General features: G+C 51.5%; 1 protein-coding gene across 3 annotated transcripts in view; it reads right to left on the bottom strand.

The window, feature by feature from the left end:
* The window catches only part of PHYKPL (5-phosphohydroxy-L-lysine phospho-lyase), a 33625-nt gene extending 18160 nt beyond the window's left edge, over positions 1-15465 (bottom strand). The window contains exons 1-8 of one of the 3 annotated variants that reach the window (XM_034655866.1): positions 15354-15465; positions 14347-14465; positions 13133-13292; positions 10020-10094; positions 9330-9417; positions 9136-9252; positions 7587-7669; positions 7100-7325 (exon numbers count right to left, since the gene is read on the bottom strand). In XM_034655866.1, the coding sequence (XP_034511757.1) occupies positions 7100-7325; positions 7587-7669; positions 9136-9252; positions 9330-9417; positions 10020-10094; positions 13133-13292; positions 14347-14465; positions 15354-15412 (927 nt within the window). In that variant the 5' untranslated portion in view covers positions 15413-15465. The other 2 variants (XM_034655867.1, XM_034655868.1) reach the window with 2 other exon arrangements.
* Positions 15466-15492: the final 27 nt, after the last annotated feature.

Genomic DNA, 15492 nt, shown 5'->3' with positions numbered 1-15492 from the left:
TGAGAGACTATGGACTATGAGAAACAAACTGAGGGCCTTAGAGGGGAGGGGGGTGGGGGAATGGGATAGACTGGTGATGGGTGGTAAGGAGGGCATATATTGCATGGTAAACTGGATGTTATATGCAACTAATGGAGCATCAAACTTTACATCGGAATCCGGGGATGTACTGTATGGTGACTAACATAATATAATAAAAAACCATTTTAAAAAAAAAGAGTGAATTTTATGGGTATGTAATTATATTTCAATTGAAAAAGAATGGATGATTCAAGCTTTTTCTACATCAATACTACATGCAGGGTGACAATGGAATATACTTTTAACATGTTGGAGGAAAATAGGACCTAGATTTTTATATTTAGCTAAAATATTTAAATATGAGGGTCTGATAAAAATATTCCTAGGCACATAAGATTTCAGAAAGTTTGCAATGTAAAGGCTTGCACTGAAAATAATTTGGGATGAAATACTTTTTTTTTTTGGTAGATTTTATTTATTTATTCATTTGACAGAGAGAGAGAGAACACAAGCAGGGGGAGAGGGAGAGGGAGAAGCAGACTCCACTAAGCAGGAAGCCTGATGTGGGGCTCGATCTCAGGACCCTGCGGACATGACCCAAGCTGAAGGCAGACACTTAACTGACTGAGCCACCCAGGAACCTGGGATGAAATAGTTTTAATACAGATACTAAAATAAAACAGGAAGGATTAAAAGAGACAGAAAAGTATGATAAACTGAAATTATAAATGAAGATGTTATCAAGAGGCATAAATATATCAAAAGTTACATTAAATTTACATTGCCTAGGGGCGCCTGGGTAGCGCAGTCGTTAGGCGTCTGCCTTCGGCTCAGGGCGTGATCCCGGCGTTTGGGGATCGAGTCCCACATCAGGCTCCTCCGCTGGGAGCCTGTTTCTTCCTCTCCCACTCCCCCTGCTGGTGTTCCCTCTCTCGCTCGCTGTCTCTCTGTCACATAAAGTGGCCTAAAGTGACCACTTTAAAGTCAAATATTAAAAGATCTGGAAAAAAACCCAAATTCTAGATATATGCTTGTTAAACATACCTAAAGCTAACTGAGAGCTGCAGAAGCTCCATAACATCAGATAAAATACAATTTAAGAGCCAAAATCATTATTAGGAAAAAATTATTCCTTATGATAGATTGAATTCCTGGAAATCTACTTTTTTTTTTTTTTTTAAGATTTTTTCTTTTTGATTTATTCATTCGACAGAGAGAGAGACAGCCAGCGAGAGAGGGAACACAAGCAGGAGGAGTGGGAGAGGAAGAAGCAGGCTCCCAGTGGAAGAGCCTGATGTGGGGCTCGATCCCAGAACGCCGGGATCACGCCCTGAGCCGAAGGCAGACGCATAACGACTGAGACACTCAGGCACCCCTAGACTACTATTTTACACTATACATAAAAATTAACTCAAAATGGATTAAAGATTTGAATATAAGACCTGAAACCATGAAACTCTTGGGAGAAAATATGTGTGGTAAGCTCCTTGACATCATGGCAATTTTTTGGATTTCACATCAAAAGCAAAGGCAATGAAAGCAGAAATGAACAAGTAGGACTACATCAAACTAAAAGCTTCTGCACAGAAGAGGAACTCATCCACAAAATGAAAAGGCAGTTGACCAAATGGGAGATAATATCTGCAAATCGTTTATTTGATTAGAAGCAAATATCTAAAATATATGAAGAATTCATACAACTCAATGGCCAAAAAATAAAGAATACGATTAAAATGGGCAGGATATCTGAATAGACATTTTCCAGGAAAGACATACGGATGGCCAACAGGTACACGAAAAGGTGCCCAACATCAATCATCAAAACCACAATGAGATATCACCTCACAACCTGTGAGAATGGCTATTGCCAAAAAGACAAGAAACAGCAAGGGTTGGTGAGGAGGTGGAGAAAAGGGAACCCTCGTATACTGTTAGTGGGAATGTTAACTGGGGTAGCCACCATGAAAAACAGTATGGAGGGTCCTCAAAAAATTTAAAATAGAATCACCATATAATCCAGGAATTCTACTTCTGGGTATTTATCGGAAGGAAATCTTGAAGAGATATCTGCACCCCCATGTCTGTTGCAGCACTATTTTCTTTTTCTTTTCTTTTCTTTTTTTTTTTTAAGTATTTTATTTATTTATTTGACAGAGAGAGAGAACAAGCACGAGGAGCAGCAGAGGGAGAGGGAGAAGCAGGCTCTCCACTGAGCAGGGAGCCTGGCACGGGACTCGATCCCAGGATCCTGGACTCCTGGCTTGGCTTGAGCCAAAGGCAGACGCTTCATCAACTGAGCCACCCCGGTGCCCCAGCAGCACTATTTTCAGTAGCCAAGACACAGAAGCCACCTAAGGGTCCACACGCGGTTGAATGGATACAGAAAATGCAGTATATATACACAATGGATTATTATCCCACCATAAAAAAGAAGGAAATCTTGCCATTTGCGACAGCATGCCCTGTACCTTGAGGACATTATGCTAAGTGAAATAAGTCTAATAGAGAAAGACAAATACTGTATCTCACTTATTTGTGGGATCAAAACAAAAAGCAAAAAACAGGGGCGCCTGGGCGGCTAAGTCGGTTAAGTGTCTGCCTTTGGCTCAGGTCACGGTCTCAGGGTCCTGGGATTGAACGCCGCCTTGGGCTCCCTGTTCAGGAGGGAGCCCGCTTCTCCCTCTCCCTCCCTGTGCTGCTCTCCGCCCTTCTTGTGCTCTCTCTCGCCCTCTCTCTCAAAGAAATAAATAACATCTTTAAAAAAAAAAAAAAAAAGCAAAAAAACGAACCCGAGATGGAACTCTTAGATACAGAGAACATACTGGTAGTTGCCACAGGTGGGGGTGGGGGGGATGGGCAAAATGAGTGAAGTTGGTCAAAAGGTACAAACTTCCAGTTACAATAAATAAGTTCTGGGGTATAATGTGCAGAATGGTGACTAGAGTTAATAATACTCTACTGTATTTTTGAAAGTTGCTAAGAGAGTAGACCTTAGAAGTTCTCATTGCAAGAAAAAAAAGTCTGTGACTATGTGAGGTGATGGATGTTAACTAGAGTTACTTTGGTGATCATTTTGAGACAACTATTGAATCATGATGTTGAACACCTGAAAGTAATATGTCAGTTATACCTCAAATTTTAAAAAAGATTCAAGGGGCTCCTGGGTGGCTCAGTTGGTTAAGTGTCTGACCTCGGCTCAGGTCATGAGTCCAGGGTCCCGGGATAGAGCCCCCGCGTCGGGTTCCCTGCTTAGCGGGGAGTCTGCTTGTCTCTCTTCTCCCTCTGCTCATGTTGTCTCTTTCTTTCTCAAATAAATACATAAGATATTAAGAAAAAAGAAAAAGATTCAATTCCCGGGGCACCTGGCTGGCTCAGTAGGTGGAGCACGTGACTCTTGATCTCAGGGTAGTGAGTGTGAGCCCCACACTGGGTGTAGAGATGACTCGAAAATAAAATCTTAAGAAAAAAAAGATTCAATTCCCAATGAACATATAGAAATAAAAAATATGTATATATTTAAAATATATATGAAATAAAGCAAAGAGTGGACAGTATTACAAGGAAAAATAGATCAGTTTTTCATCATTGTGAGATCTCTACACTCAGCCCTCAATTAGTAATAGGTTATGTAGAAAAAATATCCAGCAATACTACAGAAGAGTCAAACAACACAATTAATAAGTGTGACCTAAGAGACATTTACAGAGTTCTGTATTTAGGGAATACACATTTTTCTTAAGAACATGTAGAACAATCAAGTAACAAACCACCTCAACACACCTTAGAGACATGACCTTTGATCTCAGTGTCATTAGTCAGAAGTTAATAATAATAAAAAGATCTGGAAAACCTAGAACTGAATAATGCAGTGGCCCCTACACTTTTTTTTTTTTTTAAAGTAGGCTCCATTCCCAGCATGGAGCCCAGTGAGGGGCTTGAACTCATGACCCTGAGATCAAGACCTGAGCTGAGATCAAGAGTCGGATGCTTAACCGACTAGCCACCCAGGTGCCCCGGTCCTCATAGTTTTGAACTTAGAATATCCTGAAAATTATTGAGGGATCCAACCTACACAATCAACAAAGGACTAATATCAAGAATATATATATGTGTGCCTATGCACATATACACACACACAAATGCATATATAGAGACACACAAAACTCCTGCAAATAAATAAGAAAACCTCTAGTAACTCAATCAAAAAATGGGCAAAAGAAAAAACAGGCATTTCACAGAAGAGGAAACACATGGCCAATAAACATACGAAGACATCTAAAATACATATAGAACTTATAAAACTCAACACCCCAAAGACAAATCATCCAACTTAAAAATGGGCAGAAGCCATTTCTCTAGAGAAGACACCCAGGTGGCCAACAGACACATGAACAGACGCTCAACGTCACTTACCATCAGGGAAAGGCAAATCAAAACTACAGGAGCTATCACCTCACACCTGTCAGAATGGCTAACATCAACACAAGAAACAGGTGTTGGCGAGGATTGGAGAAAGAGGAACCCTCGTGCACTGCTGGTGGGAATGCAAACTGGTGCGGCCACTCTGGAAAACAGTATGCAGCTTCCTTAAAAAGTTAAAGATAGAGCTACATTATGACCCAGCCATTGCACTATGGGGTGGTTACCCAAAGACTACAAGAACCCTAATTCAAAGAGATACATGCACCCCTACGTTTATAGCAGGATTATTTCTAATAGCTAAGATAGGGAAGCAGCCCGTGTCCACTGACTGATGAATGCACAAAGAAGAAGTGGTATCTATATGCAATGGAATATTATGCAGCCATAAAAAAGAACACAATCTTGCCATTGGCAACGACATGGATGGAACTAGACAGTATTACACTAAGCGAAACAAGTCAGTCAGAGAAAGACAAATACCATATGATTTCACTCATGTGGAATTTAAGAAACAAAACAGACGAGCAAAGGGAAAAAATGAGAGAGAGACACAAGCCAAGAAACAGACTTAACTATACAGCACAAACTGATGGTTATCAGAGGGGAGGGCGTGGGGAGGGGCTGAAATGGGTGAAGGGGACTGAGGCATGCACTTGCTGTGACGAGCACGGGGTGAGGTATGAAGTGCTGAATCACTGTATTGTTCATCTGAAATTAATATTACACTGTATGTTAACTGGAATTAAATTAAAATAAGAAAAAAACCCATAGAGATGTTTCACATAATTTGAAACTAGGGAATGGCATGTCAAGACCATTCCCCAAGTTGAGGGGATACCATTTTACACCCCACTGGCCTGGCAAACATTAAAAGGTGTTTGAGAGGAAGGAGACCCACAGAATCTCTTATCCACCACTGGTAGCTTGTGAACCACTTTGGAAAACAGAAGTCATCATGTCTTAAAAATGGAGAGAGAACACAGACCCCATGACCCAGCAAGTCCACTTTTAGGTCTATTCCTAAGAAAAACTCTTGCACGTGCACAATACAAACTTATAAAAACATTGTTTACAGCAGCACAAACCATGGGAACAACCCCCGAAGCTCCTCACCAGGAAGGGACAAATAACCACGGCACAGTCACGTGGTGGGATAGCACGAAGCAGGCCGACCTCGGTGACCAGCAAGGAGGACGACTCGGAGTAAGATCATGTTTAGGTGGAAAAACCAACCTCCAAAGAGAACCCCAGCACGATACACTTTTTATAAGGGTAAAAAACAACTAGAATGAACAATGAAGCCAGAGGTGGTAGCCGGGCTGGGGGGACAGGGCACAATGAGACGGGACCGTGGGTGGCCGTATGGGTAGACGCAGGTTACCGTCCAAGGCCCAACTTTTACTTGGAATGATGGCTTCTTGGATGCTTACGACACTAATAAAAGTAACCCGTTAACTGGTTAACGAAGAGAGGACCGTGCGGGGACAGAGGTTTATATGATCTAACTATGTGAACTGCAGGTTAAAACAAAGAAACAAAAAGCCAGATCGCGCTCTACTGCATGGTCTTTCACCCCACACCACACACTCCTTCCTGCCCCAGGGCTACTCCTCCCACACCTCTTCTGGGGGGGCGTCCCCCCACCCATGTCCCTTGTGCTGATCGCTGACATCCCACCCCTTCCATCAAGGGGTCTGTTTGTGGGTCTGTCTTCCCCCAACGGGGAGCTTGTCCAGGGCAGAGGCTCTGTCTGCATGTCCCCTGGGCGTCGGGTGACGATATGCTGAATGGTCAACCCTCACCCTTCACGACCTTCTCTGCCAGCTCTCGACCATCTTGTTCAATCCCGACATATTTCCGTCTCCAGTTCAAACTGGCTCTTCTTTGGGAAGTCACAGTGAGTTCCTTCCCACGACGCTGTCCTTCCTATTTCTTCCCTGTGGCCTGTGCCCAGATTTGGGCCTCCTCTTCCCTTGCCTGCATCAGTCTCCCCACCTTCTGGTTCTTTCTCCACACTGATCACCAGAGATCTCTCTAAAGTGTATTTCACATGTCCTCTCTCCCCAGTGGAGACCCTTCCATGGCTCGTCACGGCCCTCCCGACCGGTCCCGACTCCTCAGCTCTGAGGAAGCCCCTGGTGACCACCATGCTCCCGTCCCCCACCGTGTGTTCTCTCAGCCAGCGAACACGCTGTGGCTTCTCCTGCGACGCAAGGACCCACTTCACTTAGGGAAAGCTCTCCGGCCTGTGCCCCAAGGACGGGGAGCCATGTCTCCCTCGAAGCTCCTACTGGAATGTCAACTCTGTCCCCAGACCATTCGTCCCCCAAACAGACGGAGCTCCTCACACATCTGCATCGGCTCAGGCACAGGGCCTGGCACAGAGCAGGTCATGCCTGCTGGAAGGGAGAGCGGGTCTCTCGTATTCTTTCTGTATACTTCACAAGGCATGATGTCCTGTGACAGTCTTTGGATTGATGCCGGTTTTATAAGGTGGTGTGTTTTCTCCTCTAACCGACGGTAACCCCCGAGAACAGCATCTGAGGAGTCTCTGCGCTGGGCACGGTGCTAAGCCTGGGGCCTGTGCTCACTAAGGACAAGCAGGTGAGGCCGAGCAGAACCCGCAGTGCTGCTGTACCCCGGAGCTGTCACTCACCGTGTTGAAATACTCGACACCGGTGGCTTCGAAGGCCCTGGCCACAGCTTGGGTTGTGGCCACGCACGCTACGGGGTGGCCGTTGCCAATGGACTTGCCCATGGTGACAATGTCGGGGACAAAGTCTTCTCCCTGCAGCTGGAAGGCCCAGAAGTGCTTGCCTACTCGGCCAAAGCCCACCTGAATCTCGTCTGCGACAAAAAGCCCTCCGGCCCTGTGGATGTGCCTGTGACAGAGGACAGACAGCTGACGCGTGGGGTCTGTGGTAAGAGGGATCAGACCAGGAGCCGGGGGGGTCTTGGACTCCCAACCCTGGCTCTGCCAGCTCTAAGGTTGAGGCATGAGGCAGGGGGCTGGCTTTCTCAGGGCCACCACTATTTCTCAAAATTCGGGCGAACAGGCCAAGCTGAGGCTGGAGTGTGGAACAAAGGTCGGGAAGCCCTATTACAGCCCTGCCCTCCCTGAGGCCCCCCTGCCAGCTACTCACTCTGCTACCTCCGGGAAGTAGCCGGCTGGGGGGATGACCTGCCCTGCAACGCTGGGCAGAGACTCCACAAAGAAGGCTGCGATCTGCGGAGGAGACAGAATGCTGGGGACACCACTGGGGAGGCACTGGGTGGTGTGCTGGGCGCATCCTGCCAATGCTGGCTCAGGACTGGCTCCTGGCGGGACGGGTCACCAGAACCGCTTGTGTGGCCACTTCGGCCTCCAGGTCACATCTGGTCTGTGACTGGGTTTTCTTTTGGGCCGCAAACCAACTCTTAGCATGTGGAATTCTCCAGACTCCTTGTACTTAGCACATCCCAGATGAAAGCCATTGATTTCTCCCTCATCAGCCTATTCCCTCCCTGCCCCGACTGGTGACTCCCATCACCCCCACCGAGAGAGACGTGGCCCCTCTCCGTGATCCATTGGTCAGCACGGCCTCTGCCTCTCCACCGCCTGTGCCCCCACGCCTCCCCTCCATCCAGACACACCTGCCTCCTGGCACAGGGGCCGCTTCCTGCCTCGGCCTCCCGCAGATGTCACCTAATGGGATGCCTCCTCCAGTCAGTCGTTCTCCACCAGCCACCAGGGCGATCCTTGGTCCAGTCACTGAACTCATCACTGTCCTGTTTAAACCCCTTCAGTGACCCCATTTCTCACAGCCATGACCTCTAAGCTATGTCGGGTCTCGGAACTGCGTAAGAGACCACGGCCCAGACGGAAGGCTGATGGGGCAGGAACCGGCCACCCCTACTGTCCCCGGAGCCATCTCTTTCCTGGTTTTCTGTAAGTGGAGGCAAAGCATCTGAAATGCACACTCCAGGCTCCCCTGATCTGGCTCTGCCAATCTTTCTGGCTTTTTCGCCTGCTTGTCTCGGCCGTACATCCTGCGTTCAGCTGTCAGTGAGGCCTTCCAGAAAGCTGTCACGCCAAGAGCTAACTCCCTCCCACTGCTGTTGCCACGGCCGTTGCTCCCCCAGACCCACACAGCCTCTCCTGTCTCTGCTCCTGCGCTCCGTCTCCACCCCAACACCCTGGGGGGGCCTCCTATGGTAGCAGGCTGGCCCCATTCACGTGCATCCCCCTGTCTCGTCACTCTCCCTCTGACCCTCCAGCCCCTCACACAGCCCTTGTGGTCCTGTGGCACGGGGGTCCTGCCTGCCTCTCTCAGCTCGTTTCCTGCCAGCTCAGCCGGGCCCCACACTGACGGGGTTCCTCCCCTGCAGGCCACCCCTCTGCTTAGGATGCCTTTCCTCTCCTCCCCCAGCCCGTACCTTGAGTGCTAACCCCACCACAGCAATCATTGCAGCATCTCCTCCAAGGACCCTCCTTCGCACCCACACCCGTCCAGCCCGGGCCCCTGGACTCCTGTAACACCCAGGACAGGTCTTTAGCTAAACTCTCTGCTGAGCACGTAAACCTCCTCCGAGATTCCTAAAGGGTGGGCCCCGGTTCCAGTGTCGCCAGGGTCCCCGCTATCCAGCACTGCGCTGACAACAGAGGAAATGACATTTGCCTTCTGTTCACGAAGACTGTGCGGACGCGGTTACCTTCCTGCCCTTCTCCTGCACGCTGTTCACCACGCGCTTCACCTCGCCGGCATAGGCCCCAGCTGGATTGGGGTGGTCCTCCCGGTAAAGACCCCGGTAGGTGTCTGGGAGAGGTGCCTGTGGGGAGTGACAGCGCCGTGTCATCCGGGCCAGGGGGTGCGCACCGACCTGTTGCCCGCTTGGGCAGTGCATACCACATGGACCCACTCCTTCTGGCCATCCAGGTCTCGGAACTTGTAGGGACTGATGTCAATCAGGGAGCTCAGGTGACCGTGATAAGCACTGAGGAGGAGAAAGAAGGGGGGCTCAGGCCCGGGTGGCACGTACTTTGTGCCCTGGCCCTGACAACTGTCTCCCCACCTCGGGAGCCACAGGGCAGACCAACCGGACACAGCCCCTCAGTCCTAGGGCTGGGAACCAGCACAGGCCTGGGAGCCTGGGAGCAAGACTGCCTGAGAGGCCGCTTACTAGCTAGGTAACGGTGACTAATCATTTGATCTCTCGGGGTTCAGTGCTCTCCTCTGTGAACTTGTGGTGGTGGTGGTGGGGAGTGGTTTCCTCCTACAGAACTGTATGGAATCCCCAGTGGGATAATGCTCTAGCCCGGGCCTCGTGCACAGCAGATACTCAATACTGTCAGGACAATTTTAATACCTAAAACGTGGAGTGAAGTCTCACCACCTTACAAAGCATCCTCTGCTCCCAGAAGAGAGGCCCGGGGGGAAGAGCCCCCCCTGGTGTACGTGGGGGTGTCTCTATGGCCAGGTCTTCATGCTTCCCTCCAGGAGCCTGAGCCCTTCATCCTCCTGCCCAAGACACTCAAAACTAGAGCCTCACTGAGCCCCAGTAAATGGTGGGCCCAGGCTTCTGGAAAGGGCACTTACTGGTCTAATACCACCACGTCCCAGTGTCCTGTGTACTGGCGGGCCAGCCTCAGGGCCAGGTCATTGGCTTCTGACCTATGACAGAAAAGGAGGGCACTGCTCAGACAGCTGTCTGGGGCTTTCCTCCCAGATACCTGCTTCCCACAGAGAAACCCGGAGGAACGAGGATCCCTTCCAGCAGCAAGAAGATTCTCAGAACGCCATTTGTGGGTCATTAGAATTCATTCATTCAATGAAAATTTTATCAAATGCCTTCTACGTGCTACAAGCTGGGCGGGGGCAAGGAGTATGTCAAATGGTCCTGGCCCTTCTGGAACTTACATTCTAGTATGCGTCATGAACGCCAAGCCAAGTCAAAACAAAACAAAAACAAAAAAGGAAAGGATGATCATTTTGGTAAGTGTCCCCAAGAGAACCACACAGGGCCTTCCTGTAGATAAAGGGGTATGATGGGCTGAATGGTGTCCCCCAAAATTCCTGTTGAACCCCTAACCCCTAGCACCTAAGAACATGACTGTATTTGGAGATAGGGCTTTCAAAGAGGTGATTCAATTCAAAAGAGGTCGGCAGAGCGGACCCTGGGCCCTAAGCCAGTCTGACTCGTGTCCTCCTAAGAGGAGGAACTGCGGACACACAGAGACACAGGTGGCGTGCAGGCACAGAAGACCGAGTGAAGACACAGCAGGAAGGCGGCCAATCACAAACCAGGCAGAGAGCCTCAAAGAAGCCAAAGCTGCTAAGCCTTTCTTCTTGGATGCTGGAGAGCAGGAGTAGGGGAAATACATTTCTGTCCCTTAGGTCTCCCAGTCTGTGGTGGTGTGTTACAGCAGCCCAACCTAATACAGGGGTCAGAGAAAAACTCTGAGGAGATACCACCTGAACCGAGGCCCCAGGGGGAAGGTTCTAGGCAGCATGAGCAATATGCTCAAAGGCCCTGGGCAGGAAAAGTGCTCAGGTGTGCTCAGAGAACCGAGACAGCACAAGGGAGGCCAGGGGCAGCATGGGAGAGGAAGGGGGAAGACACTCAGGGGCCCTGCACACAGGGCCCTGGAAGGTGCTGGATTTTCTTGTCAGTGCTGTGCCAAACTGTTGAAGAGGGTTTTGTTTCTATTTTAAGATTTTATTTTTTTAAGTCATCTCCACACCCAAAGTGGGACTTGAACTCACAACCCCAAGATCAAGAGTCATGTGCTCCACCAATGGAGCCAGCCAGGCGCCCCTGGAGAGTTTCAATCGGAGAAGGGACATGATTTAGCTCCCACCTGGGGAGGAAGCCTCTGGCTGTGTGGGGGACAAGGAGGAGAGCTAGGACATCATGGAGAGCAGAAAGATGGACGGAGGTAGAAGACAACCCGGCGTCAGATGACGGGGACACGCTGGGGGCCTGGGAGGAGGGGGCCTGGAGCAGAGACAGGGTGAGGATGGCGGGGGGGGGGATGTCATCCTGGGAATGCCTGGGAGAGCCAGTGCCATGGTCCCACACCAGGTGTTGGCAGAAGACAACCAACTCCTTTCGTACACATCAAGTTGGAGACGGTCCAGAAGTCAAGTGGGCGGTTGGAACCTCAAGGCTGGAACACGTGGGAGGCATCTGGGCTTGAAACACAAATTTGGGAATCACCAGCACGCGGATGCATGTAAGCCCAGAGGAACGAATGAGATCACGCAGGCAGAGGGCTCAGAGAGACAGCTGCTCGGGAACGGCCCTGAGCAAGTGAGGAGGAGCAGTGGGCTGAGGAGACAAGAGACGGAGGTGTGGCCAGAAGCTGGCAGAAACCCCGGCGCACCAAGTGTCCTGGAAGCAAGACCAGAGAGGACTTCCAGAGAGTGGTAATGCTGGCTCGGCTGCTGAGAGACAGAGTAAGACAAAGACAGCAAAGAGACCGCTGGATTTGGCAACGTGGAAGTTCCTGGAATCCAGCCTGAATGTGGTGGAGTCAACCAGCCAACGTCCCTGCCCCCACTGCCCAGCCCAGGAAGCTCTGACTCCTGGACCCTCTGACTCTTGGCTCTTCCCGGAGAGGCTCTGGTTCTGGCTTTGCCTTCTCCCACGTGGATGACCCCGGGCAAGCTGGATCATTTCTCTGAACTACCGTTTCCTCATCTGCAAAGCGAAGATGGGAAATTCTACTTCCTAGAAATGACCGGGGACTGGTGCATAAAGGTGACAAGGATGATGTGAATACTCATTACTATAAACCAAACGCCACGACGCAGGGTTTGTGGGAGTGTTCTCTCCCAGGCAGGCTGGGCTGGTTCTATGCACACGTCATTGTCTGCCGCTTCTGTCCCCACTGCCACTCTGGGTGTGAGGTACCATTACCTGTCACCTGGCTGCTGAACCGGTGCCTAACCGTGTCCATTCTCGCTCTTCCTCGGCCTCGATGACATCACTTGCCTGATTAAAACCCTCAGATGGCTTCCTGAATGCTCAGGATAAAAACAAACTTCTCACTTGGAATGTGTCCGCTCCTACCCGCTCCTCTCCCTTCGGGTCCTCAAGTGTGCACAGGGCCTTTGCACAGGCTGTTCCGTGTGCTGAGGAACCCTGACAAGAACACTTCCAATAGGGCGGGCGGCTTCCTTCCTGCTCATCAGCTCTGTGCCTGATAGCGCTCCTTCAGGGCAGCCTTCCCTGACCCTCTCCGAGCAGGCCCGGCCCCCCACCCCCAACTGCTTCTTGGCCTCATCAGGGCCCTCATTTCTCCTCCAGACAATGAACTCCCCTTAGGAATTCTGCATTTCTGTGAAGGACCCCTAGATGTTTCTGTTCCTTACGAGCGACTTGTGGGCACTGACACTGGCCGTAGCCCCCCAGCTATGCCGGTGTACTCATAAGGCAAAAATAAAGGAATGTATAACCTAGGTAAGCCCCAAGGACGATCATGGAACGGAGGAAATGGCACGCCTTACAAAGAGACCAGAAAACTGGATCCGACAGAGCCAGTGCCCAGGTCTACAGGGTCGGCCGGGGCAAGGCTGCCTCTCCCCCAGCGCGCACTGGGTCCGCCACACAAGGTTTTGCCTGCATGAGCAGTTCTGTCTGTCTCCACCGTCTCACCCTCTGGCCTGGCGTGGGGTGGGGTGGGGGGGGCTGGCCGAAGTCCACTTACCCAGAATTCAGGAAATAAAACACACAGAGCTTCTGTGGGAGGGTCTCTGACAGCCTCTGCGCATAATCCACGATGTTGTCGTGCAGGTACCGGCTGTTGGTGTTGAGCACCTGGTTCTGTCCGTGTGCTGCCTGGACCACGAGAGGGTGGCAGTGTCCAACTAGGAGAGAGCCACCTCCGTCACTGCTCAGCCGGTCCCACTGCGCCTCCCCCAGCCCCAAGCCATAAACCCAGCCGGAGGAGAGAAGTTGTGCGGGAGAGGTGGAGAGGAAAGAGGGGAGTCTCAAGACGGGGTGTGTGTGTGTGGGACAGAGATGCCGGTTCTGGAAAGGGAGACCTGGAAAGGAGTCCCTGAGATTCTGGCAGAAGAAAAAGAATGCTGGCAGAAACCCTACCTAGAAAATCCTTGTCTTTAGGGAAGCTTCTGGAGGCCTGTTCGACAAAGACAGGATGTGGGGAGTGTCTGTCTGCAGGCTTGACTTCAACTAGTCAGCGGGGGCTGGAGGTAATGCTGATTGCCAACAGCCCGGATTTTAACAGTGAACATGTGTTGAGAGCTCGCAACGTGCCAGGCACACTCAAAGCAAATTATCTGAATTAACTCACTTATTTCTCCAAAACACCTTGAGATGAATAGCTAGTATGATCATGTCTATTTGCAGATCAGCAAACTGAGGCACCGAGAATTAAGTAGCTTGCCCAAGATCATAAAGTAAGTGGAGGGCAGGGATATGAACCCAGATAGTCTGGACCAGAGCCCCCCGCTTTTAACCTCTATCTCATTTACCCCTAATGTGCCTGGTGGGTCACAGACTCCCTCGTTCCACCAGCTCTGGCGGCCCCACCTGGGTAACTGAATTCCTACCTCAGTTTCCTTAGCACCTGAGAAAGTCACTGGGGCTGAAGCCCTGCCATGACCCCCAGCACCTGGCCAGGGCCCTGCTGTGTGGCTGGTCATGGCCAGGCTGACTGACGCTGAGTTCACCATCAGTCCCACGTGGGACTGGACTTCAGACCTAGGTTTCTGACTTCTGTCTGTTTCAGCACAGCTACCACTTGGAAAGTCAAGAGTAGCTACACCAGAAAGACTGGGCTCCTCTGCTCAGCTCAACCCAAGCTCTCCACACCTTTCTGCAATCTCAGGATCCCCCTGGGACCAGGTTCACAGCCTCAGCCCGCTCCCCTGCCCCGCCAGCCTGAGGGATGATACCAACCATGAGCCACATTGTTGATACAATCGAGGTATTCTGCACCCTGTTCGTCATACAAGTACTGTCCTTGGCCCCGGACAATCTTAATAGGATCTTCCGGATAAAAGAGTCTGCAAGAATCGCTGTGGGGACAGCAAGAAGTGGACACCATGTCTGAAGACCTGAAGGGAAAAGTCCACTCACCACAGCCACAACCCCCTCCCCCGCAGTTTCTGGAAGGGACAAAAGGTTGAAGGGCACAGTGGTGCTTCCCTGCTTCTAGTCCCCCACCGTATAGGTGGCTGAAAAGGAGGAAAGTGATGGGTAAGAAGCTGCTAAAACTGAAATTATTTAAGTCATTTGCAAAGGCTACGGCCTTGCTCATTTCTGCACAGGCCCACGTCATTCCCTTGGATCCCAAGGAAAGGTGGCTGCCCCAGACTCACGGGGGCTCCTTAGGGCAGTATTTCTTTGCTGGGATGGGTGTGAGGGAGGGCGCCCCCATCAGGTGGCTGGCGCTCAGCCCTGAGTAGTCCTTGCCAGCCAAGCGTCTCTGCCACCCCGCTGGGTGTCAGCCCCAAGCTTCAGCCAGAGGCTGCCTCACGCCCCAAGGGCCGCGGAGAGTCCCCCTCACAGGTCACAGGTAGACTTTCTAAGGCTTCTTGGGAAACGCTCTTCCCCCCATGCCCACCCTCCGTCCGAACTTTCAGTCCCTTCCCGGGTCACCCTCAGGCCCAGGTCCTGGGGGCGCGCCAACCCTGCGGGAGGTCCTCCCAGGTGCCAGGGCAGAGGCCTTCTCCGAGGGGCAGAGGCTGCCCAGAGTCGGGCAGCGGCCGCCGCTGGGGGCGGCCCGGGGAGGACGCAGCGCGGGAGGGGGCCGCGGAGGCCAGCTGCTGGCTGCCGGGTCTGGCGGGCCGGGGAGCTGGAGCCCTCTCGAAGCTCGGGGCTGGGATCCCTGGGCTCCGCGGGCTCCGCGCCGGACGTGCGTGCGTCGTGCGTGCGCGCACCGCCCCGCGCCGCCGTCTCGGTACCTTAGCAGCCGCCGCCTCAGGGCCAGAGTCTCGGCCTTCCCGCGCGGATCGGCGGCCATGGCACCCGGCGGCTAGTCGCGCGGAGACGCTGCGCGGAGAAGCCTCTCGCGTGCTCGGCCGCCAACCCCGCCCCTGCCCC

Source organism: Ailuropoda melanoleuca, chromosome 3, assembly GCF_002007445.2.
Source record: "Ailuropoda melanoleuca isolate Jingjing chromosome 3, ASM200744v2, whole genome shotgun sequence".
Classification (NCBI taxonomy): domain Eukaryota; kingdom Metazoa; phylum Chordata; class Mammalia; order Carnivora; family Ursidae; genus Ailuropoda; species Ailuropoda melanoleuca.
This window is presented reverse-complemented; position numbering and strand designations above follow the sequence as displayed.